Raw genomic sequence first — 27,673 nt, forward strand, 5'->3', positions numbered from 1 at the left:
GAGCTAGCATCTGCAGCTAACAAGCGCCAAGGTTCAAATCTAAAGTCTGCATGAAGAACCCTTCAACACTCAAGATCAAGCTTCAGAAGACTTATAGATAGGAATCTTGTTACTCGTAGTTGAAAGACTTAGTTAGTCTTTTTCATTTGATTTTTGATGTAATAACAGGAACCGCGAACCGGAACCTCGACGGCACCTCAATCGGCTCTCCACCTCGGTACTCCATCACCTCATTCACCTCTGAACAACACGTGACCTGATTCCTTTATAGCCAAGGATATGTAGGCAGCTCAGATACCAGGGCTCAGTCACATTCTCCTTCCTCTTAGCTTTTTTTGTCTCCTAAAAAAAAGTGTCGGGTCAAAAAAACTGTCTAGTCGTTCTTTGCCTGAAAATACTTAGTATTTCCAGTCAAAAAGGGGCAGCTGTAGACATGTGATTTTTGACCATCCCCAAGATTTTTTATATTTTAGCATACAAATATTTAATTTAGGCCTAATATAGCTATTTCAATTAATTTTTACTCTTTTACTTTATTTTATTACATGAAAATAAAAATTACAAAAAAAAAGGAGTTACATATTTTAGAATATTAGTTTTATTCCCCAATTACAAAGAAAGAGAAGTTTCTAAAAAATAGGTATTACTTAGTTTAGTATGATTTTTAAGTTGTAAGTATTGAGTAATATTTGAATTTCTCTAATATAATTATTTTAGTTCTCTTCCTAATATTACTAGTATTTTGTGTAGCTAGTTTCATTTATTGATAATAGAAAAAAACAAAAAAAAAACAAAAAAAAAGAAAAAGAGGAACGAGAAGAACGTGACAAGTATTGAAAAGAATTGAAATAGTCCTCTAAGACAACGTAGGAACTCTTTAGGGAATTTATTTATTTTAGATTTTTTTTACAAATTACTTTTTAAATTTTGTCTTCTTGTGTAACAAATGTTAGGTTGTCCCCCACTCAAATTAATGCCCTCACCATCATTCTTCCACAATGCAGTGCACACTCACGTTTGAAAATGACATGCCAATTTTGTTTCACATTTTTACTCTATGCATTGGACCCCACATGGTACACACATTAGAGATCAGAAAAGGATATAAGGCTGAAGATAGAGAGAGAGGAGGAGGAGGAAATCAAAAAAATCCGGTTCTTCTTTTCTTCACTTTTTTCTTACACCTTCAACAGCCATAGACCGCCCCCCCCCCCCCCCCCTTTAAAAAACCCAGCCAAACGCCAAACACACAGAAAAAAAGGTAGGAAATATAGACAGACACAAGAAAAAAAGCTAGCCTAATACAGGGGTGAACGGGTAGAAACAGAGTGAGAAATTCCGATGACAACAGTCATCCGTTTCAGTTATCACTGAAAAGTCGGGTTTGACTGAGGTTCATCAATTTCCAGCGAGCTTCAAGGTCGTCGAGTTTCTATTCCGTTGCGTTCATTTCCGGTTCGTATTCTAAGTTGCAATTTTGAAGTCGATGAAATGCCCGATTTTTAAACTTTATTTGTTCTGCGATTTTCATATCTGTTTATCTTAGCTTTGTCCTTCTCATGCTTGATTTATTGTATTATGGATTTGATGGTTATGTATTTAGCATGTTATTGGGTTTTATTCGGGAAGTTGCAGCAACCTTGTTTTAATGTTGATTCCCACGCTTGGCACTGTGCAGCTTAGAATTTAGCTAAGTTCTGAAAACTAGCCTCCAAAACTTCATATGTTATAGAATTGTTCTCCAAAGGTTTAAATTATCTAATGCCTAGTTTTGCTCTTTTAAGGATTTCAGAAGAGTTCATTGTTTTATTTTTTTTCATAATCTAATTTTTGAGAAGGGTTTGATCTATTACATTTAATGTTTTAATCGGTGATGAGCTATTTGAATTAATTTTATCTTAATTTTCCATCTTGTGCATGATAGAAGAGCATGGCAACTAATTTGTTGTGAAAGTTAAAAAATAAGAAACACTAAAAAGAAACCAAATATAGTAGTTGCACTGGATTTGAGCCATATGATCTTGTTGTATATTAAATATAAATTTAGGTTTTTTAATTGATGTTGTGGGTCATTGTTTGCTTATTAGTAGTAATTAAAAGAATTTTGACTCATAGGGTTCTGTTTGGTCAAGATGAGTGATTGAGAAATGGGCTTGAGAATAACTTTTCGTCGGAATGTTCGTCTAATAAACGGACCACATTTCCAAATCAAAAAAAGAAAAAACTTTCTATAACTAAAGTTGACCAAGTTTCCATAAATAACAAATGTTCGTAGTTTACTTTAGGACCGTTTAATATATCATCGCGGTTGTGGACATGTTCGCGTAACATGACTGCGATTTCTAAAAATAAACCAAGGTATGCGTTCGCGCAATTTTGGTCAAACTTTTCTTAATAAAATAAACAAAGCGTTATTAATTGTGGATACGTTCGCGTGACATGATTTTTGACGCGCCAAAGGAAAAGAGTATACGTACGCGTAACTCAATTCTTTAATTACGAATAATCAAATAATTATAAAGTTAAAATATGTATTAAAATCAGACAATAGACCAATTATAACAATTGAGCGACCGTGCTAGAACCACGGAACTTGGGAATGCCTAACACCTTCTTCAGGGTTAATAGAATTCCTTACCCGGATTTCTGTGATCGCGGACTGTAATACAGAGTCAATCCTTTCCTCGATTCGGGATTTAAACCGGTGACTTGGGACACCATAAATTATCCCAAGTGGCGACTCTGATTTTAAATAAATAATCTTGTTTCGATTGTCACTTAAATTGGAAAAACTCCCTTCTACCCTTTCGGGGTGTAGGAAAAAGGAGGTGTGACACTCGCCACCCCTTAGGGGGAGCGAAGTAGCCACCTCCATCAAGGACCAGATACAGGATCTACTCATCAAGGATCCTGCTGCATAATATTTGGTTGATTTGGTAGGACAGGTTAAGACTCGCCAGTTCTACATGGAAGATGGTTTTCTAAAAGTGAAAGGGAACCAACTTTATGTTCCTAAAGGAGGAGATCTGCGAAGGACTCTTCTGGCGGAATGTCATGATACTCTGTAGGCCAGCCATCCCGGTGAAGAACGCACCATGGCGTTACTTCGCAGTGCATATTACTGGCCCCAAATAGCCGATGACGTCACTCAGTATGTGAAGACTTGTCTAGTATGCCAAAAAAGGCAAGTCGGACTGCTTAACACAAGCGGGACTCTTGGAACCACTAGCTGTCCCAAAGAGACCTTGGGAAAACGTTTCCCTGGATTTCATCACCGGATTGCCCAAGGTCGGAGATCTCACAACTATCTTGGTTGTGGTGGATCGGTTTTCCAAGTATGCTACCTTTATAGTAGCCCCACAATATATATCAGCAGAAGATACATCTCGACTCTTCTTCTCTCATGTCGTCAAATATTGGGGCCTGCCCAAAGACATTGTTAGTGATCGCGACTCATGCTTCACTAGCAACTTTTGGACCCAACTCTTTAAGTGCCTTGGGTCAAAATTGAGTCACGGCTCAAGTTTTCATCCGCAATCTGATGGCTAGACTGAGCGGTTCAATGGTATGTTGGAGGAATATCTCCGCCACTTTGTAACCGGATCACAGAAGAATTGGGTGAAGCTTCTAGATGCTGCTCAACTGTGTTTCAATTCACAAAAGAGCTCTAGTACAAACAAAAACGCTTTTGAAATTGTTACCGGATAATAACCGCTACTCCCACACACTGTGAATGCACCAAACATGTCAAAATCTCCTCGACTTGCTAGCTTCTCAAAAGAATGGAAGCAAAATTTGGAGATAGTGCGGAGCTATCTCGTCAAAGCCCAAAAGCGGATGAAGAGGCATGCTGATCAAAATCGTCGCTTTGTTGAATACCAAGTAGGAGAAAAAGTGATGATCAAAATTTCAAAGCGATATTTGCGGGGGTCCATGACCCTTGCCTATTGTAAAAATACATTGGTCCCTTATCCATTGAAAGGCGCATTGGGAAAGTTGCATACCAGGTGGATACCCCAGCTTGGTGGAAAATTCATCCTGTCTTCCATGTCAGCCCGCTGAAACCTTTTCGGAAGACACGGAGGATCCTTCACGGAGCTAGCTCTCAATACCCAGTATTCGAGGTCCCAATTCAACCGGGAAAAGGCGTGTTGAAGCTATCCTTGATGATAGAGTGATTCATGCCTCAAGAAAAGGTCAGCAAGAGTTCTTGGTGAAATGGCAGGGCTGTGATGCACATGAGAATACTTGGGAGAGGGGAACAAACCTCAAAGCCTACAAGAGCCTAATTGAAGATTATCTTGCAAGTAAAGCGCCGAGGACGTCGCCAAATCAGGTGGGGGAGAATGTCATTGGCAGCTTTCTAGCCATGCCCCATGACCCTTTGGGTGCGCCCCGTGGCGTCCTAGCAAGCCTCCCAATGTCTAGCGCCACGGACGGCCCCGTGGCATTTGGCCGCCAAGTGACAAGCGCGCATGTGCCTCTGTCGCCCCACCAATATCCCTCGCCAGCGCCCAGCCGCGCGCGCAGACCCTGATGCCAAAGACAATGCTACTGACAACGGACCTATTTCTGCCTTGTAGAAAACTAAGTCCTTTTCATTGTAAATATAGAGCAGTTTTATTCCATGTGTTTCCATTATGTTTCTCTAGCTTAATCAAGTCTAGTCTTGTAGCTTTGGTTTATTTTTTTTAAGCATTATTAGGGTGGATCAAGCAATCAAACTTTCGAGTAAGCAAACAATTCTCTGTATTGGTGTCTCCCCCCTCGACACCGTGTCGCTTTTCTGTAATAGCTTTCATTAATGCAATTAAACTTTCTTTCATTCTCAATTCACATTTTTATTCTCTCAATTGCTCTTGACATTGGTTTTCCCGTACAACACTGACAATCTAGTCTAGCGTACGGAGGGGACCTCAGTTGGCGGACAGTAACTGCACTAACATCAGTTGCTTAGCCTTATGTCGCCCTTCCAAGGAATCTCAGGAAGGCGTCGCGTAACAGGTAGTATGACCATTTAATTTGTAGTTTATTTACAAATAATCATCCCTGCCATACAAAACCCTTTTACCTGAATTTTATCTATTATTTATACAATAAAATTCTTAAACTATTTTTTTATATTAAAATAATTGAAATTTGTTTACTACCGTTTTAAAGTCATAAATTTTTTTTAAGTGAATTTTACCTATTATAATCATTAAACATTATTCACTTTAACGACAATTTTATATCAAGGTAAACAGTAATATTATAATGAATTTTTTTTGTGTGTAAGTTTGCATTCATGCAAAGTCCGAGGAAGGGCTGCATCCCAAGGGTTGTGATTTAGTATATCATATACGCAGCTTATCCTGATACAAGCATCAATTTCCACGACTCAAATCCGTAGCCTATGGATCATATGGAGACAACTTGACCTTTGCTCCAAGACTTCTTTAATTGTATAAATTTTAGTCAACAGTAATCACATGACTTTATAATTTCAATGTATTTACTTAAGGTGATAAAAAATAATTTTATTCTTTTGTTATCGTGAATAAAGTTTAACGAATCTGGTGTTTTAAAAAAAAATTATTTATATTTTTATTTTTTAATCATACAAAATATACATAAAAAGTCACATGCATGGAAGCGTGGGGACTTTGTACTCCATTTCTGGGTGAGTGGCAGTAGGGGAGCAGTTACTCTGCTTAGCTACTACTACTACTAATAGCATTTCCTTCTCATGAAAAAACCTAAAAGATTCAAGAATCCCAGAAAGTTGTTTGGTAGCAATCTTTACACACCATTACTCAATAATTCATAGACACAAATTTTCAGTCCAAAATTCATCGACACAAAACTTTTTACGGCAATGAGGCCGGCGATAGTATTTGCCGGAATATTTCTTCTAGCGGCACTGTACTGTGGGCTTGACCCTTTAAAGCAGAGTGCAATTTCTGAATTCAAAGACTTTAAGACTTATAAAGTTGAAGTGCCAGCATGGTCTGAAATACCAGTAGAAAAGGACACCCTAAACTTGCTTCAGAAATCAGAAATAAAGTTTTTGAACCAAATTCAGGGCCCGGAAAGTATCGCATTTGACCCGAAAGGTCGCGGACCCTACACAGGTATAGCTGATGGGAGAATTGTGTTGTGGGATGGACAGAAATGGACTGATTTTGCCTATACATCTGCTAATAGGTCAGTAGTTTTTCTTTCTGTTGTTGTAATTACGCTTTTGTTTTTTTAATGACCATTTTCTTGATCCTGAAGAAATGTGCTAATTTATGTGGAAAAATTATGACACTTCAACATGCAGATGCTGTTTCTTAACTGTAACATTTAAAATTAGTTTTAAATTTTAAGGCCTACTGGACGAACTTGTCTATGGAAAAACTAAGGAAATGTTGACTGATCTGCAAGCAGAGGCGGACCTACAGCCATGCTTGAGGGGTCACGTGAACCCGTTAACTTCGACAAAAACTCTATATATACATAGCTGTATATACGTTGGGGACCCCTTAAATATTTTTCTTGGCACCCTCATTAACAAAATTATGCTTGCAGCAATGGTTTGCTTCTAAGAATAAGCCTTGTTCCTTGTCACACGACGCGGGTTCGAAACCCGCTTGCTACAATTTTTTTGATGGTGCAAGGATATCAGCTTTCCTGATGTAATGTTGAGCTTAACGAATTTTATTAGTTAAAACTTTAGTTTTTTACTCAGATTGTGGGGTGTTTGCGATGCCTTTTTCTCATTCAACTATCCTTTTGATTCACTGCTTGTCACTTTGTTATGGTTGCTTGGCACTTGGTTTAACAACTTTTTGAGCATGATTCACACCTTATCACGATGATATTCTTTTTTGCTGTGCCCAGTGGCGGTAGCCAGAAATTTCACTAAGAGGTGTCATTTGTCAAAATATAATGAAATGAACACACAAAGAAGCTAAAGAGAGTCAACATATAGTGTATATATACATAAAATAATTTTTAGACTGAGCTACACAGTGTAATTTTCTGTTGGTGCCAACCGACACCCCTTAGCCTAAGGTGGCTCCAACTATGGCTGTGCCCGTAGTTAAAGCAGACTAAACAATCAAATGCTGCATTTTGCTCTTAATTTATAAGTTCGCTCTTAAATGTAACGTATTTTTATCCAGTAAAATGGGTTTGAGTATGTGGTTAGAGAAAAAGATCAGTCCATTCGAGCATATTCGCTGCAACCAAAGTAAGGCCCTGAAGCTCAAGGTGCATATCCACCTATATCCAGCAGACCAACACTTAGGTTGTTCTTGTTTAAGGGCCTAGATGAAGATGGTCTTGTGTTATATGATTGAGATTGTTTTCAGACGAGTTTGCTAGGTTTGTGGAGAATTACTTGGCAGCACACCTACAAAACTTTAGGTCAATTTTTGATTTAGTTCTTCTTCGAGTTAATAGTTATGTTTTTCATTATGCAATATAGTTTGTCTTATGTGTGGTTTTGAATCTGAGGTGCTTTTTCAACAGGGAAAAGCAGAAAGAACTAATGTAGGTTTGAATTTGAGTGTCTTTTTATTTAACAATTTGATCCGTTTAGTTGGAAATTTTGTTGTTTTTCGAGTCAAGTCATGGTATGAAGATTCATGTGATGTGAACTTGAGATCCTCAATGACAACAATTAACAAAATGAAGCTTTGGTCTTTAAACTGAGAGAACATGCTGTATTTTACAGTAAAGTTCTCATTTTCCGAACAATGCGTCCAGGATTTGCTATGGAGGGTGAATATGGCAGCAATCATTCACAAAAGTACTCCTGTAAATGTCTGAGGAGGAAGGTGGTTGGTCTTGCAAGATAGGGTTTTGATTGCTGTACTTAGAAATAACAGTTATACACTGCGATAATTGTGGATGAATCTGTACAATATCATCTAGCTACCAGTCAAGTGGTTACTAAAGGTGAAGTTAATAGAATCAACTTTCCCTAAGCATTCCTTTTTGTCAACTTAAAATGTTTTAACCGAATTGAGTCCTGTATTTGGAGAAAATATGTCTTTTAACACGTTCAACAAGAAATCCTTTTTTGTGGGTAGCAGCTCCAACTCATGATGGTCCACATAATGTTTGCTCATCTATCCAAGTTAAATATTATAGTACTGAAGGGTTATGCTATGGAATCACACTTCAAAGCAACTGTTTTTCCCCTATGGTATTGTACCTTTTGCTTACTAATAGACCAAGAAAAGTGGATATTTCTTAGTCCTAGCAAACCTGGTGTTCGAACAAGATTGCTATATGACGCCATGAAGCTTAAGCAATAAGGATCCAGTGAGAGCATGCTTGAAGGTGCTGCGGCTGTACTTGCAGTGCGAACTGACTTGAGAAAAATCAAGTTTGAATTGTTGAATAGCCTCTAAAGAGGCAAACTAAGATGTGCAGCAAAATGTTTTGAGCATTTGACACGAGATGAAAGGCAGAGTTTACCTTCAAAAATGAGGAAGGTAGATGTTTATCAGAGGAAACATGTGAAGTTAAAGTTCTCTTTCTTCCTTTTGGTGATCTAACAGAGAGTTTAACCATGTTTCAAGAGCCGTGATGTTTGTTAAGATGATACACAGGGATATGTGTTGGGAAGACAAATGATACGACCTTGAAACAGCATACTAACTGAATCATTCATGAAAATCTCGGAAATACGTAAAGAAAGTAGCAGGTAAATTGCTACTGCGGCATTCTAAGTAAACTATTTGGTTCTTCAGCTTACTATCAGTTTGATGTCGAAAAGTCAATATGTAAATGACTTCATCCAAGTGCGTATCTTTAAGCCAAGGATTAACACAATGGTATCAACAGGAGATAAAAGAGTGACAGACTATCTGTAGAATCACCTCATATAGTTCTGTAAAGCATTTCTCACAATACTCGACCCATATGCTAGTCTTCAGATGATTGCAGATTTGTCTGGATATAGTACATCGCAAAGTATATCATTTGATTGTTAACTATCTCGGAACATTTAAAAACGATGACCTATGAGAAATAGAAGTCCTCCGAACCCACAGTTTTCGGTCTTATCATTCCAGAGTCTGTCAGCGAAATTACCATTCTAGCTATAATAACTTGGCTTGATGAATATGCCTTTTTCACAAGTTGCTGGAACCCAAGCCTCTAACTAATTAATATTCTCAAACCAAGTTAACATAAAGTAGGGTCTTAGTTATATGATGCTAGCAGCATTGTTAAGCACTGGAATCAGATGGGAATCAATTCCATTTTCAAAGCTATCTTGCTTTGATCAATTCAGGCTGGCATGAAAGCAAATTTGAGAAATGATCTACCAGATTCTAATTAGAGATTGTATTTTTAAGGAAAAGCTACAAATGTCACAGTTCTTAATTCTATCTAGCATGACGTAAGAAAGTGTAAAGAGCCACAAGCTCCTGCTCCACAAAGAATAATAGGAGTATTTAGTCCTGGACCTTGCAGGAAAGTTTCATTCATAATTTGATAATTGACCTGTATCAGTTCAATGGATATTACTTTCCTTTGTGTTGTGGTTTTAAATGAAGTGTTATGATCCTAGTATATTCTGAACTTGTTATTATCTACTTGAAATTCCAGGAAGCTATTATTTATTGATAATTCCAGGTCTTCCATGCTAAAATAGTTAGGTCCTTCAAGCTACTGTTACCTTCTCAAAAACAAAGTTGTTAGGTCTGCTAAGCTTATCTGATGATATCAAATTTTTAGATGTTATTGCTTCTTTCGCTCTTTATAAAACTATCTTCTTTAATTGTCACATATGCCATCCGATAAAGTTTCAAATTGCTTATTTTTTTCTTTCTTTTAAAGATGATTTAAATTTAAGCTTTACTTTCTGATGTTCTAATGCATTCTGTGATCTGAATTCTCAGGTCTGGAAATTGTGATCCAAAACCATCACCTCTGAGCTATTTAGCGAATGAGCACATCTGTGGTAGGCCTTTGGGGTTACGGTTTGATAAAACAACAGGTGATTTGTACATTGCAGATGCATATTTTGGGGTGATGAAAGTAGGTCCGGAAGGTGGACTAGCAGAAACATTGACAAATGAGGCTGAAGGAGTGCCTCTGGGATTCACAAATGACCTCGATATTGATGATGAAGGAAACATCTATTTTACAGATAGCAGCACTAAGTACCAAAGAAGGTAGGTTGTGAATTTACTGTTTCTTCATTTTTTTAAATGTAGATTTCTTTATATAGTTAACCTAGATCCCAACTCAAGAATGAGACGTTGTCATAAATGCATTGGGCTATTCAGAAATTTAAAGGCCTAATGTTTCACATGGTGAACTTGAAGTTGACAACACAATATCAGAACGGAGAATTCTCTTTCAATATTTGTTCTGATTAATGCAAATGGAAGACATAGTGCTCTCTATCTTAGTGGGAGAAAAACGTTTTCTTTTAAGAACATTGCAGTTTGCATCTGGGACAGAAAAATGAAAGTTGATGCTGCGGCAAGGTGAAAATTAATAGATGATCATTAAGAAGCTTAAATTTGAATGTGGTTGCTATATTGCACCTAACTTTGCTAACATTTCTTCTTTTTGATGAATAACCAACTCTGCTAGCATATAATGAAGATGTTTATGTCTGGTTAGCTAGAACTTTCATTGCCATTTACAGGTATTCCTTTCAGGTGTTAATACAACAAGGTACAATTGTCATGTGTGTTTCTTCTTTGATTAGAATATTAATATCCACCCCATCTTTCTCAGGAATTTTATGCTATTGGTCTACTCAGCAGAAGATAGTGGGAGGGTTCTAAAGTACGATCCTAGTACAAAACAGACCACTGTTCTTCTTCGAAATCTCCAATTCCCAAATGGTCTGTCACTAAGCAAGGATCGTTCCTTCTTTGTATTCTGTGAAGGTGCCAAGGGCAGGTATATCGGAAAAGCTACCAAGGATTCTCTTTCCTGTTCTGTAGTTGCAACTTTTGTTTTCTTTTCACATGACGTCTCCTAGACATATGCCAGATGATAATATATATGTACAAACATGTAAAGACAAAATTACTGAAGCACACTGCATGCATTTTCATACACACACATCTGATGTGAAGTAAGACATGAAGAATTTAGGAACATCCTTGTGGATTTAAATAGTAGAAGCTTCTGTGTTCAAAATTCTCTTTTCCACTTGACTTTTTTGTTCTTGTGCCGCATCAAAAACCAAATCAGTGCTGTCTGTTCTAGAAAAAGTTTTGTGCGCCTCAAATGTCTACGTTTTAGCATGCCAAATTCATGCATGCATCTTTATACAGACAGAACATATATATCTATCCAACTTGGTAATACATGTATTCAAGAACATACTTATTTTGGTTTTATACGCTTCTGAGGTCCAAATTCTGAAATATTGAAGAATCTTGTACCTGAATTCACCTGATAATAACATGCTCTGCAATTTGTTTTCTAGGACTAGGAGGAATGGGACCGTGATTTATTTTGTGTTCTTTCATAGGTTACAGAAGTACTGGCTGAAAGGAGATAAAGCGGGGACCTCAGAGGTGATGGCAATCCTCCCAGGATATCCTGACAATATCCGAGCAAATGAAAGAGGTGAATTTTGGGTAGCAATCCACTGTCGCCGCACTATTTACAGCTATATTAATTCCATATACCCGAAACTCCGTCTATTCTTGCTGAAGCTTCCTATCCCAGTAAAGCTCCGTTCCCTCTTGCATCTTGGAGGCCGGCTACATGCGATTGTTGTGAAGTATAGCCCTGACGGTAAGCTACTACAGATATTGGAAGATGGAGAAGGGAAAGTTGTTAGAGCTATAAGTGAGGTTGAGGAGAGAGATGGGAAGCTTTGGATGGGGAGTGTATTAATGCCTTTCATTGCAGTTTACCAACTAGAATGAACTAAAAAGTTACTCTTTTTCTTTCTTTCACCATTATATTGGTCCCTTCTCTTCTACTTTAATTTCCTCTCAAGGATTAAACTGGCAAAAGAACTCTCTTTTTAGTTCCTTATGGTTGTTTGTAGCATTATTTTGTGAGAACAATTCCCAAAAAGAGCTCTTCCTTTGAGGGTTGGGACTATAGACTCTCTTTCTTCCTGATAGTTTTGATGCTGCTATTCCTGTTGATCACAAGGATTTTCATGGGGAGTCTTGTTAGCCTTAATCCTTTGAGATGTTAAAAGGTCAAGTTTAAAAGGTGTCGACATTTTTCTCACTCTTGTAAATGTGCTTTCTAAGAGAAAATTGAACATTTCTGATCACACAATATTAGCTCAAGCTCTTGCATTATTTGGATACTTCATAAATGGACCTCAATAGATAACCCTGAGTTCACATAATTAAAGGTAATAAGGTTTCGAAATCAAAGGTCCGAGCCCATTTAATCTCTGTAGTGTCATTTATGTTCACATCCACTGAGTGTAAAGAATGTGGACACCATGTATTATAATCAACTGCACCATTTGTAAAATTCCTTCCGCAATCATATATAAAAGTTTAAACTCTTTTTTCTTCAACGTAAAGCTTGGAAGAGTGATACAGAAAATTAATCTGAGGTCATCATTATGTAATGAATTATTAGCAGTGATATATCACTATTAACATATGTCTAATTCCAAAATAATTACCATGTGAATAGTCTCCCTTACATGAACTGAAAGGCTCCTATACAGCCTACTTCAAGTGCAGTACTAAGCTTGATTTTAGCTCCCTTTTTATCAATGGTTTCACATCATTCATCTCATTGTTTTTCAGTGTCACCTTTTCTATTTTATGAGGATATTAGAGCACAGAAGATAACTAGGAACATAGGGTGTGTTTGGTATGAAGGAAAATATTTTTCCAATTTTCTCATGTTTGGTTGGCTTAAATATTTTGAAAAGTATTTTTCTCGCGAACTCATTTTTCTCTAATTGGAGGAAAATATTTTCCCTACCAAAAGAAGGGAAAACATTCACCATCTTTTTCAACCTTCTCCACCCTATGTTCCACCTCCACCCACCCACCCCGCCCCTTAACCCCGTCTTCCGCCCCACATCCCATAGTGCTGATAACGTGTTACGAAACTTAGCTCAAAGTAATAAAACAAGAACATAGGCAAGAATGTAGGGAGCAATAGAGAAGAAATTCTTATTTCTTCCATGTATTCAAGTGTGTACAATGTGATGCCCAAACCGTCTATTTATAGGATGACATTGAGGTAATACAAAGGGGTATCATGAACATGATATTAACTATTGAGAACATGGGGGAAGATCATGGGGAGGTTATGGAGGTGTGGGAGTTACAACTATAATGGGGAGAAGTAGTGGGATTATCTATATAATGGAGAAGAGTAGTGGGAGTTATACTTGATTAGTGGACATCCATATAATATGTATTTCATAACACTCCCTCTTGGTTATCCACAGATAATGTGCCTTGTTAAAACCTTACTAAGAAAAAATCATGTGGGAAAAAATCTTAGTGAAGGAAAAAGAGTACACATATCTTGTAATATGCATTATTTGCTGCCTCATTAAAAATCTTGCCAGAAAAACCCAGTGGGATAAAATCTTAGCTAAGGGAAAAAGAGTACAACGCGTATTTGCCTCCCCCTGATGAAAACATCAATTTGTTTCTCCTAGATGATGTGTTCCGATCTTGTATACCAACTTCTCAAATGTTGAGGTTGCTCATGCTTCACTGAACAGAATACCAAATTATCGAGCGAACAAATTTGTTGAACATTTATTTCATCGTTCTGTGAAGATTGTGTCTGATAAAGAACTTTGATGAAATTATATATGCTTTATTCTGGCCTTCATTATTATTGGAATCTTCTCTTCAAAGAAAAGTCACATATTTGTTGTGTGTTGAGTCACTTGCTTTATCAGTTGCTAGTATATTGACATGACTTGGATAAGTATCAACAATTGACTACCTTGTAAAATAATAATATGGAAGTACCCTCACATACATAATGAACTTCAGAAAATGCCTATATTTGCATAACCAATAAAACCTTGACAATATCTGTTAGAATAAACAAATCTATATCATAGATTCCTTTTGCAATATAACACTAATCGTATTTCAATATACAATGGAGTAAAACTATATCTCGCTAGAATATTGTTATACTTATGGTTCTAGCAAAATACATTAGTGCACCAATTGCACTAGACACAAAAATAAATCATACCATGATTACTCTAATCCACCTAAGAATCTGCTGAAACTTTAACAAATTAAATCCTTCAAGGATTTTCATTATACGTATATCAAGTTTTTTATGTATTGCCAAATTAAAATCTGAAAAAGATTTCATCCACCATAGGAGAACATATCTCCATATAACTAATGCCGGAATATTTACGAAAAATCTTGTACTACAAGTCGTCTTTATGTCTAACGACTTGATCTTTTATTTCACTTTCAGGTGTTGGGACTATCCGTCCAACTTCACATTTTTTAGGTGAAGTCAATTTTCATTGCATATTTTTCATTTGGCCAATCATTTATCTGTTCAAATTCTATGACAGATTTGAGCTCAAGATCCTCGTCAATATTAATAATATTGAACGCTACATTATATCAACAATATCGTCGACAATCATTTTGCACCGGTTCCATCATCACTCAATAAAGACATAACTTATCGAGATCTTATTGTTTTCAGGTACTTGAGCCTCTCCTATGAGGTCTTACAAAGTATTATGTCGTGGTGCTCTTATAGAGCACTTCCCTCCTTAGTATGACCATTTTTATCATTTGCTCCTCTCCTTCTTCAAGGAGTTTTATCTTTGGAACCGATTAATCTATTACGTTTCATGCGTTGCATAGACTATGTTCATCATGTAGTTTATTCTATTTGGAGCATTAGCAGCTGAAATATAACACTTAGCTTTGGGCTAGCAAATGCGTCTGGCAATATTTTACAAATGAATTATCACTTGAACTTCAAGTATACATTTTCTTGTACGAGGATCTAGGTGCACTCATAATAATTCATTCCATACTTTACTTTTTCAGCTGCCCATTTTCTCCCCCCTAATGCTGGGATCACCAACACATTTCCCAACCTTCTTTGGGAACCATCTTTATGCATTGTGGTGGAATAATTAAAACGTATAGCACATCCATATCTCTAGATGGAAATTATTTGGTTCCTGACCCTAAACCAATTATGATGAAAATTTATCATAACTTGTTGGAAAATGCGTACAAGTGCTGTTGTATCATAAATAATACACCTCATACTAAATTTCTATTTGAGAGTTTTGTTCTCATAACCAATGATTTAGCTTAATTGGAGGCATACAATTTTTGCTAAACCACCTTGGATTTAAACCAACATTATCAAGATAAATTATCATAATTTATATTCTAGAAAACTATGCTCTAATAATTTGAGCAAGTAATCTTGCAAAAACCAAACTGCAAGTTGATAACAAACACACATGTGACCATACAATAGATGCATTTATTAAAATCATATAATAGTAAATGGTCCACATGCCAGGTGATTGAGCCCGTACATATATATCACCTTTTATTCGTTCTAGATATCAAGAGATTCAATCTCAATCTTAACTGGTATATCATGATAAAAAATAACACAAGAGAATTCTTGAAAAATCTTCTATTTATTCAATATATACCACTGTGAATTCTCAATTAATTTTCGCATCAATAAACTGGGATGGCCAATTGGTCATGCCAACTAATATTTGTTTCAGTAAACCTCTTATTTACTTGTGGCATGTGATTCCATCATCATGCTTATACATGTGTAGTAAAAATAGAAGAAAAATTGGGTAACCTTTCATATTTACGTGGTATGATTATAGTAATATAAAGATATTCAATCTTCCTTTCATTTATAGTCTCAATATGCCAACCACTTTGGCTAATACATTTGAAACTCAAAAAGTTTCTTTTGAGACTTACTACAATATCAATGTCATACACAATTTCATTCATCTGGGTAGTAACAGATTAATTCTTTTGGAACTCTTGATTTTTTACTTCAAGATCTTTTGTCACCCATCCATATGGTGAATGTTTCCTTCACGGAGAAAATTATATTATAATAATTGTCATGGACAAAATCATCATAAGCAAAATCATTTCTTGCTTTAGTTTGGCCTTTAATAACCTTTTATAAGGCATGGCAAAATATATTTTTTTTGGTGTACAACATGTACACGACCAATGACATATTCATATAACCACATTGTAATATTGATTATCTTTATTTCTCTCAAATCTCCCTTAGAGATGAATTGTAGTATTCATCCAATCTTGCACAAGCACATTCTTATGCATAATTTGAATCACATATATATTTTCACATTCACTTTCAAGAATGAGTTTGCATTTACAACGGATATCACAAGTCACATTCTCTTCAAGTGGACTATAATCACATGAGCATGCTTATTATTTTCATACCATATTGATGGAAAACATCACCTTCACATTTTGAAGGAATATTTTGAGAACCCTTATTGTTCTCATTTTTACAATTACTATAATGATGACTATTATTATTTGATCAATGGCACACCCATATTCATTGGTCAACCACTTATCTTCATTAGACTTATTATGCACTGCTACCGCATTCACTTCAAGAATGGTGCAAATCAAGTGGGACAAACTACATGCTTTTTCATGAAAAATATGTTATTTTTCTTTATTTATCATTATATCATCAATATGGTGCATTGAGACTTGAACTAAATGCCTTACCCATACATAGGCGTGTTTGGTTAAATGTGTCAGAACTCAAAACCAATATCATGATCTTATCATCATGGTGCACCAGGACTCAAACCCGATGTCTTACCCTCAACCAATGACATAATAGGCTAAAGCGTGCCGAGGCTCACCCTCGAGCATTTAAAAATGTTATTTATCACACCAAGCATATTAAGTCTTACGGGATTGATGACTATGATTCCGATGGTTGGGAACATCGATCCGATAAGCATGTCTTTGAAAAATACTTTCAACAACTCTACGATAGCGATGTATGTTTGTCTTCTTTCTACTACTACTCTTCTTTACCTTATAAGTTTTTATTTTTGTTTGGATGATCAGTATAGTAATATATCATTAACAATTATTTTGATTTACTGTTCATATAATTATTATAATCAGTAAGCAATATTTGCTTGTGAGATGGACATGTACATATATTATATATATATATATATATATATATATATATATATATATATATATATATATATATATATATATATATATTCAAAAACACCTACTAAATATTATTGCTATACCTTTTAAAATAACAACTAACAGTTAAGTAAAACTCTCTAGATTTGAATTAATACCTCTGAATCCCATTCAAATTCATCAAATTTGAGATTAGAAAAGAATTGCTTTCCAAAAGAATGTCACGACTCCGGTTCGCCCTCTGTGAACCATTATGACGACACCTAGTCCTCTACGACTAGGTAAGCCTAAATTGCAGAAGATAACCAAAGTGCAGAATAAAACAATTTAAAATAGAATGAAGAGCGATAAAGTAGTGTTTAAAAGTGCCGCTCGGCATACAAAATATTTAACTCTCAGAAACCAATACATATCTCCAAGTCCCGGAAACTCATGAATCACAAGCTAAGGATCACTACACAGTACTCTAACTCCAGAATATCAAACAAGGAAAAGAAATTCAAAAGGGCAAATGTTTAAAAGCTAGAATAGCAAGGGACTCCTCGGTCTGCGGATGCGGCAGATATACCTTGAAGTCGCTGGAGCAGTCGCCTCGCCTCAAAGGTGATAGGACTGAGTCGCAGTACCTGAATTTGCACATAAAAAACATGCGCAGAAGGGGCATGAGTACACCACATCAGTACTCAGTAAGTGCCAAGCCTAACCTCGGTCGGGTAGTGACGAGGAAGGTCAGGGCCCTACTGAGGTTAAATAAAATATAAAGTTTGACAGTGTAGAATAGAACAATATAAATAAATGCAGCAGTAAAAGTAACACAAGATATAATAAGGGCAACAACAACTATTACAGAGACAAGGAAAAACACGGAAATAAATGTAACTTAGCACCAAAATAACAACCGAGGATCTCCCAGGATACCGTCTTTTAGTCCCATATGTACATATCCAATGGATCTCCCAGGATCCCGTCCCGTAGTCTAACTCATAGTGCGCGGGGATCTATCGGAATCTCGTTCCGTAGTCCCAAATATAAATACCTAGTACTGGAGGAATCTACTAGGTGCATTCCCGTAGTTCCATATAACTGTGCAGGGGGATCTACCGGAATCCCACATCCGTAGTCCCAAAATAAACAGACAAGGGAAAGCTACCGGAATCCCACATTCGTAGTCCCAAAATAAATACACAGCAGCAACAGGAAAATATACAGAAATGGCAAAATTTCATATTAAGGCAACAAATGATTCTAGCCTAGCATGTTGCACAGAATTCAGGTAAGGCAGTTTGAGCAAGTAAAGAAATTAAGTCACTTAGACATGCTTTCCTAAGCTAACAACAGGCTTAATAATGCAAGTAATAAAAACAGGAAAGGAAACATACTAGTAATTACTTAAAGAAAATCGGATTTCCAATAATTAGCACAAGTACACACTCGTCACCTCACGTACAAGGCATTTCAATTACCAAATATACCAAATCCTAAGGGGAAGGTCCCCCACACAAGGTTAGACGAGCCACTTACCTCGAACTGGCTCAAAATCAACCCGAAACCACGCTCTTGCCACGAGTACTCGACTCCAAATGGCCCAAATCTATTCAATTCAATTTCATAACGTAAATAACACTTCAAGTAACTGATTCTACAAAGAAATTCTAAGCTAATACGCGAAATTAGGTAAAATGACCAAAATGCCCCTCGGGTCCATGTCTCGGAATTAGATAAACTTTATATTTTATGAATATTCATACTCTCACGAGTCTAACCATACCAAAATTATCCAAATCCGATGTCAATTCCCCAATCAAAACTCAAATTTTTGGTCTAAGAACTTTCCCCAAATTTTCATACAAATTCCGAAATTTAATGAAGAATTCATGTTTAGATTAATGGGTTACAAGCAAAAAGGAGTTAAGAATCGTTACCCAATCGATATCTCTAAAACTTTCTCAAAATCTCGCTCAAATCCGAGCTCCCAAGCTTAAGTTTTGATAAAAATGACTAGACCCTCGATTTTGAAATTTTTATATTCTGCCCAGATGTTTTTACATTGCGATCGCGTAAAATGATGTGCGATCGCGAAGAGGAAAATCTGATGGCTCCTGAACTGGTTATGTGAATGCGTGATGAAGCACGCAAATGCAGAAGAGGAAAAAGGCAGGCTTACGCGTTCGCGGACAGGACAATGCGAACGCGAAGGGGAAATGGTCATAGTACCCCCGGCTCCTAGTTCTACTACGCGAACGCGAATGGAGGGATGCGAACGCAAAAGAGGATGGGGCAGACTTCCGCGATCATGAGCCAAAACATGCGATCGCGAAGAACAATTAAATCATCCTCTGAAATTACACTACGCGAACGTGGAGGGAAGGGCGCGAACGCGATTAAGGAAACCAGATACCAACAGATCTACAGTTCCAACAAGTTCCAAAATGACCCGTTGAGCATCAGAAACACACCCGAGGCCCCCGAGACCTCAATAAAACCTGCCAACCAATCCTAAAATATCATTCAAACTTGTTCCAACATTCGGAACGCTCAAAACAACATCAAAACACCTATTTTTCATCGGATTCAAGCCTAAGAATTTCAAAAACTCTAAAAACACGCTTTCGATCAAAAAATCTATCAAACCTCGTCAGAATGACCTGAAATTTTGCACACACATCACATTCAACACTACGGAGCTACTCCAACTTCCAGAATTCCATTCCGACCCACAGATCAAAATCTCACTATCGAACCGGAAACTTTAAAAATTCAAATTTCGACATTTCAAGCCTAAATTAGCTACGGACCTCCAAAACACAATCCGAACACACCCCTAAGCCCGAAATCACCCAACGGAGCTAACGGAACCATCAGATTTCCATTCCGAGGCCTTATTCACACTGTTCCGACTACGGTCAACTTTTCAATACTTAAGCTCTCATTTAGGGACTAAGTATCCCAAAACTCTCCGAAACTCAAAACCGAACATCCCGGCAAATCAAAATAGCAGAAATAAACTTGAAAAAATAGTTAATGGTGGATCGGGGCAAAAATTCTTAAGACGACCGACCGAGTCGTCACAAAGAATTATATGCAACAACGGTCACTCTTACACAGAGTACGTGTGGTAAACTTAAAAATTCAATTAAGAGGGAATAACTCCTTATAGGCTTTATAAAACAAAATTATTTTGAATGTACAAAGACTAATAAGAAGGAATAGCCTTTTGATTCTCAAATTTTGACTTACGTGAAAACAGCTTGCGTATCATGTAGTGGTTAGATTACACTACTTTAGAAAGTAAAAACAGTACGTATGAATTGATCTTGTACATGCGATAGTTTAGCTTGAAAAATTGGTAGAAACTTATTTCCAAATCATAAATAAATCCTAGCAAAAGCATACCTAATTATATACCTTTTTTTGCTTGGTTCTCGTAATGAGATGAATTTAAAATATGGGCTAACTTACCAACGGCATGAAATGTCAACTTATCACTTGACAAATAAGCAAAAGCAGTTGTAGCTTCCATGGAAGGTTTTCACTTCTTTTAGGAAGTATTAGAAGAATATAGCAATTCGTGCTGATAACGTATTACGAAACTTAGCTCAAAGTAATAAAACAAGAAAATAGACAAGAATGTAGGGAGCAATAGAGAAGAGATTCTTATTTCTTCCATGTATTTAAGTATGTACAATGTGATGCCCAAACTCTCTATTTATAGGATGACATTGAGGTAATACAAAGAAGTGTCATGAACATGATATTAATTATTGAGAACATGGGGAAGATCATGGGGAGGTTATGGAGGTGTGAGAGTTACTACTATAATAGTGAGAAGTAGTGGGAATTATCTACATAATGGAGAAGAATAATGAGAGTTATACTTGATTAGTGGATATCCTTATAATATGTATTTCATAACACCTAGATAATATATATTTTTTTTTAAAAAAGTTTTTTACTCGCCGACCAAACATGACAAAATAAGTGATAAAACACACCCATAGACAATGTTCTTCTTCTTCTCTTTCATCAATTTCTAGTAAGCCTTTTTTCGAGTGGAACTCTTGTCACACGAGAAAGGGAGGAAGGAAAATGCCCATAAAGTAAGATGAAGTTAGGTAACTGAGTGAAAAAGACCACTGGTTTAATTGTGTGACTAGTGAACTGCCCAAGTCCCAACTGAAGAAAACTACTCTAGTGTATATGGTATGGCAAAAGTCCTATTCGATGAACACTATTTTAATTTTATGAAAAATATTTTTAGTAATAGCTGGTGAGTGAAAAATAGTTTTTTGAAAAAGATATATTAAAGATTAATAATATATTATTAACAAATTGCAGAGTATTTTAATAAAATTTTAAGTACTAATAAAAATATCTGAGTATTAGTTGATGCAAGATTGCAAGTAGTACGAAGTTAATAGTAAAAGTAGTTGTAAGAAAAGATAACTTCCGTCCTTGACGGAAGGAAATCATTTTTTTCATTTTGGATAAAAAAATAATTTAGTAATTGAACACTAGAAAATGACTTTCTCGTGAAAAATATTTTTTGAAAAACCACTTCCATCACACCAAAAATATTAATTTGTAACTTGGAAGGGAATGTTATTTCCAACTTGGTTATATACTCTCATATATTCGAAACACATAAAAGAGCATCCTCATATAAAAAATATCTCGCGTTCAAGTAAAATTAAGTAAGGGTTGCACTCCCTAAAATGTGACGTAGACAGCATACCTTAATACAAGTATTAGTGGAGGCTTAGAGATACATACTTGATCAAATTTGAAGAAAATTAATCTATGATGCGAAAGTGACCAAATTTCTACTCAATAAACTGGAAATTTCTTGGTGTAATAATGCAATGATGATCTTTCGTCGATAAGTGCTTAATATTGTGCATGAGAAGGAATTTAATAAATTCCTATTCATTATCATTAGTAGAATGATGCATTCATGTTACCAAATGCACCGAACTGAAAGTCTTCTTTTACCTCTGACTTTTCATACCCAATGCAACTTACAAACAATTGAAAACTACATAATCATTGAGCTTTGTCATATTATATTTGGGAAATAAAATTGACACCTTATTTTTATTCTTTATTTTGTTTTTGTCCCGAAGCTATATCTCTTAGGAAGAAATTTTGGTAAAAAGCAATTGCTGAGTAATTTTTTAGTTCAGTTGTTAATTTGTAGTTTGAGACGAACCCTAGATAAAAAAAGGAAAAGAAAAAAAGAAAAAAAAATAAAAAAAATCGGTAAACTACTGGGGCAGACATGTTCATTCTTGGAAGTGCCACTCACTATCCTCATTTCCTAATCTGGAAACAAGTTAAAAGGTAAGGGAACTCAAATTGATCAAAGCTCAATTCACTAACGACTTAAAGACATTAATTAGGTCTCTAATTATGATTTATGTCGAAGATGACTTAAAACGTGACTTGAAATCATCTCAAAATGTCACGACCCGGATTTCCCACCCTCGGGAGTCGTGATGGTACATACTCATAGAAGCTAGGCAAGCCACAAAATGCGGAAAATTCAACCTCTTTCATTTTAGCCTTTTTAACCAATTAAATTAGCAGGTAATCAACATTTAAATAATGACGAAAGATGAAATTTAAGCGGAAGACTTAGATAAATATTATACCAAAACCGATACGAATAAAAATCTAACATATATCTCTACCCAGAAATTGGTGTCACAACATTCACGGACTGTCTAGGAATGCTACATACAAGTGTCTGAAAAAGGAAATATAGTGTGTCTCGGATACAAAAGAAAAACAGAACATCTAAATGGATAGAAGAAACGTCGGGCCTGCAGACGCCTGCAGGGCTACCTCGATGTCTCGGTGGACTGAAGGCTGGCTCCCCTACCGCTGCTGACCAAGCGCTGCTCCTGTATCTGCACATAAGTGCAGAGTGTAGCATCAACACAATCCACCCCATGTGCTGGTAAGTGTTTGGCCTAACCCCGACGAGGTAGTGACGAGGCTAGGACCAGACTCCAGATAAACTTGTGCAGTTATGTATATATATACAGCGAAAATATAGACAGAAATAAACAATTAAAACTGAGGAGGGGAAACATGTTTCGGGGGATAACAGATAAGGCAGAATCTCAATAAAATTATAAGGAAACCAAAATTTAACTTCTAACAAGGATAAGGAAAATAAAGGCAAATTTCACTTTCAGTTTACATCTTGTTGCAGGCGTGCAATCCGTTCCCATTTCTCATATCTTGTGGTAGGCGTACCACCTGCTCCCATTTCATTAAATCTCGTGGTAGGCGTACCTCCCTCTCCCATTTCATCAAACCTCGTGGTAAGCGTACCACCCGCTCCCATTTCATCTTATCTTGTGGTAGGCGTACCACCCGCTCTCATTTCATCATATCTTGTGGTAGGCGTACCACCCGCTGTCATTTCATTAAATCTCGTGGTAGGCGTACCACCCGCTCCCATTTACAAGCCAACACAAAATCACAAGGAATCCCGACAAGGGAACAAAAGCAATATAATAACTTCCCAGCAAGGGAGCAATAATATCGAAACAATCATTCCGGCAAGGGAGAATCAGCTATAACCAATCCTAACTCAACTTCTACTCAGCTCAATTAATACCAATACTCAATCATAAATAAAATCCACGAGAATAAACTAAATCTTTGCTCAATATCGAGAATCATCAATTAAAGCATTCGTAGTAACATTTAAGAACACAACAACTATCAATATAAGACTCACGGTCATGCTCGACTCCAACGTATAGATACCCGTCACCATGCCTATACGTCGTACTCAACAAGAAATAATTAACAAATAGGACTCAAACCCTAATCTCTCAAGCTAGGGTTAGACCGAATACTTACCTCGATGCCTCGAACACAACTCAAGTTTCAATCATAGCTTTACCCCTTGATTCCTCCGCCAATTCGCTTGTATCTAGCCACACGTTACTTAATTACATCAATAAACGCTAAATGAATCAATTTGAATGCATGAAAATGAGTTTTCCAAAGTTTTACCCAAAAAGTCAAAATCGCCCCCGGTCCCACATGGTCAAAACCCGAGGTTCGAACCAAAACCCGATTACCCATTCCCCCACGAGCTCAAATATGTAATTTGTTTTGAAATCGGACCTCAAATCGAGGTCTAAATTCCCAATTTTTGAAAAATCTAGGTTCTATCCAAAACACCCAATTTCCCCATGAAAATCATTGATTTGAAGTTGAAATCATGTTAAAAGATGTTAATGATTGAAGAAAACTAGTTAAAAACGACTTACAATTGATTTGGAGAAGAAAGGTTGTTTGAAAAATCGCCTCTTATGTTTTTGGGGTCTAAAAAAATAAAAAATAACTGAAAATCCCGTCTAAATATACTGCCCTCAGATGCCCTGTGGGGACCACACAAAATCAACTGCAGCCGCACATGCTTCCTGTGTTCTACAGTGATAGATTTTAGTATTTTGGCCATAACTTTCTCTACACATATCCAAATTGTGATTTCTTTATCTTTATGGAAACTAAACAGGAAGGGCTACAACTTTTATTCTTAAATCATCTCAAAATTCCTTGTAGATCAAAGGATATAGGCTTCCGAAGTCGGACCAGTGAATTGTTCTTCACCGCGGACCGCACCAAAACTAGTGCGGCCGCACAGTCCTCTCCGCGGCAGCAGTCCATATCGTGTGGACCGCACTGGCCTGTTCAGAGGTCCTCCTCCTCTTTGAGCCTGCAACAGCTCAGTTTTTAAGCCTAAGACACCCCGGAACCTACCCAAAACTCACCCGAGCTCGCGGAACTCCAAACCAAGCACACACAAAACCTCAAAAACATCCTATGGACTTATTCGTGTAATCAAATCATCAAAATAACATCATGAACATCAAATTAAATCTCGAGATCAATGAAATTTTCTCAAAACTTCTTTAAACATTAATTTTGCGATTTAATTCCGAATCACATCATATGACATCCGTTTTCACCAAATTCCACAGAAATGTCTTAAATCATATATAAGACATGTACCAGGCGCCAGAACCAAAATACGGGCCCGATACCACCATGTTCTAAGCAAATTTCATTTCAAATTTCTTTAAACAATTTCAGAAAACAATTTTCTTTACAAAATTCGTTTCTCGGGCTTGGACCTCGAAATTCGATTCCGGGCATACGCTCAAGTCCCATATTTTTCTACGAACCCTTTAGGACCGTAAAATTACGGGTCCGGGTCCGTTTACCCAAAACATTGACTGAAGTCAAATTTATTCATTTTATAGTCAAAACTTATCATTTTTCACAGATTTTCACATTTAGGCTTTCCGGCTACGTGCCCGAACTGCGCACCCAAATCGAGGTGGTGCTAAGGGAGGTTTTTTTAGGCCTCGGAACGTAGAATTTCATTGCAACACAAGTGAAAAGGTCATCACGCAAAATTATTGTGAAAATAGCACGGGCTAGCCAGTTTTCGGACTGGTAATTGAAAAATAGTCAGCGTTTGCAAAGTTATTAAAAATAACCACTATTTTGTTGCAACACGAAAAGTTCCAATGTAATATACTGGAGATTGGTGCACCTGTGTATGAACTTGCAGCATATTATGCTGGAACTCCAACACACGGAAAGTTCCAGCATAATATACTGGAGATTGGAGAACCTGTGTATGAATTGCCAGTGTATTATGCTGGACCAATATATTATATCGGAACTCCAGTATATTATGCTGGAACTCTAGTATATTATGCTGGAAGTCCAGTATATTATGCTGGGACTCCAGTATATTATATTGGAACTGTTAGAAAATAATAAACAAAAATGGCTTTGAGGCGTGAAAATCGACTGTCCTTAAAGAGTTGTCGCATGTATATTAATTTAGGGAAAATACAAACGATTCTCTTCAGGATACAACAAAACAAGCAATAACACTTGTGATTTTTCTATGCCACTTCATTGGAATTCTTGTATATTTATAGACAACCAACAGACCCTTTCAGAAAAGATGTCTTGTTTCACAAAGAGACATATTTGATTGGACCCTTTCATAACAGACATAACTATTTCTTCGAATTTTGAATTTAAAATTCAAATAAATTTAATTTTTCTGTCACAAAATAAAATAATTAACTTTAGGATCCGACCCGGTACGCGCCCAAGGTCCAAGTCCAAGTCCAAGTCTTTGATTATATAATATATAAATATATAGTATACTTAATTGCACATACTTAAAAGTATGTGTCCTAAATCAAAGACATAAAAAGGACAAGTGCTTAAAAAGCTCCAAAGGGAACTTCTCTCTTCCGATGTGAGAAGAATCCCACTTCCAATTTTTCAATAACAAACTAACTTACAGGAACTCCAGTATATTATGCTGGAATATTTTCCGAATTTTGAACAATGCTTTCGTTTAGATTTATCTTTACCTGAAAAGTGGCTAAATTCCGATTACTTTTGAAATTATGACTATTTTATAATTATAACTTGTAAATCTAGCTATTTTTGAATTTCACCCAAAATTATTCCTAGGTGGTTATTTCTCTAAATTATTTCTTATTATTCTCTCGTTGGCAATTAGCAGAAGGTTATTGGGATTTTTACTTTAGAACATAAATTATTGAATACCGCTTACATTAATTTTCAAGTTACCAATTGCATTTATTATAGATAGTTACCTTTAATTGCCCAAAATATGACCTGATAATTATAAACTTCTTTTTGTATAATCGATGTATAAAAGTTACTAAAAGTTTATGTCATGAATCTTTGTTAGGTAGGTATCTTCATCTTCGAATTATGTACTGGGATCTGCTAAAGGAACGAACATTATCTTTTATACTTTAACGTTGCTCTTACTCTCCAAATTCTTACACAATAACATCAACTACATACGAGCCTAGGAAGGGTAGTGAGTATGTAATTTTACCCCTACCTTATACATGTAGAGATGTTGTTTCCGGTAGATCCTTGGTTCAAAACGAGCATGCATAATTGTAACAGTATAGAAGAAAAAATGTAGAAGTGAGAAAGTCATAGAAAAAAAGCAGTAACAACAGCAAAATAATACTCCGTAAAACTGAATCATAAGCAACATCAGGTAGTAATAGAACTTTAAAATTATGCAAATACGTGAATAACATTACCACTACTGATATGAAAAGAATACTCTCGACTGTCTATTAATCTTCTACCTTAATTCTCGACCTCCTCCTGTCAAGGTTCAATGGCCCTCCAAATTCTTATGTGGAAAATTAGAGAAACAGCCTTCTCAAGTTGATCAACCGACAGCAAAAAATAGACAATACCTAGTAAATTGTACGATTCATGATATACCACTGGGTTTAGTTGCATTTTGGTTTAGGGTAGATTTTAAATTACTACTACTAGGAGTAGCAGTAGACGACTTATAGTGGTCCAAATAATGTTGGCAACTTTGAAAACAATCAATTGGGTTACCCATAGGGAGAAATTTAAAAATAGCGAGATTTACAACTGATCGTTCAAAAATA

General features: G+C 36.3%; 1 protein-coding gene across 1 annotated transcript; it reads left to right on the plus strand.

The window, feature by feature from the left end:
- Positions 1–1,133: 1,133 nt before the first annotated feature.
- On the plus strand, positions 1,134–11,944 carry LOC107792766 (protein STRICTOSIDINE SYNTHASE-LIKE 3-like). The gene is made up of 4 exons (XM_016614996.2): positions 1,134–6,186; positions 9,882–10,157; positions 10,732–10,899; positions 11,480–11,944. The coding sequence occupies exons 1-4, from the start codon at positions 5,858–5,860 to the stop codon at positions 11,880–11,882; spliced, it is 1,176 nt and encodes a 391-aa protein (XP_016470482.1). The 5' UTR covers positions 1,134–5,857; the 3' UTR covers positions 11,883–11,944.
- Positions 11,945–27,673: the final 15,729 nt, after the last annotated feature.

This window comes from Nicotiana tabacum, chromosome 8, assembly GCF_000715075.1.
Source record: "Nicotiana tabacum cultivar K326 chromosome 8, ASM71507v2, whole genome shotgun sequence".
Classification (NCBI taxonomy): Eukaryota; Viridiplantae; Streptophyta; class Magnoliopsida; order Solanales; family Solanaceae; genus Nicotiana; species Nicotiana tabacum.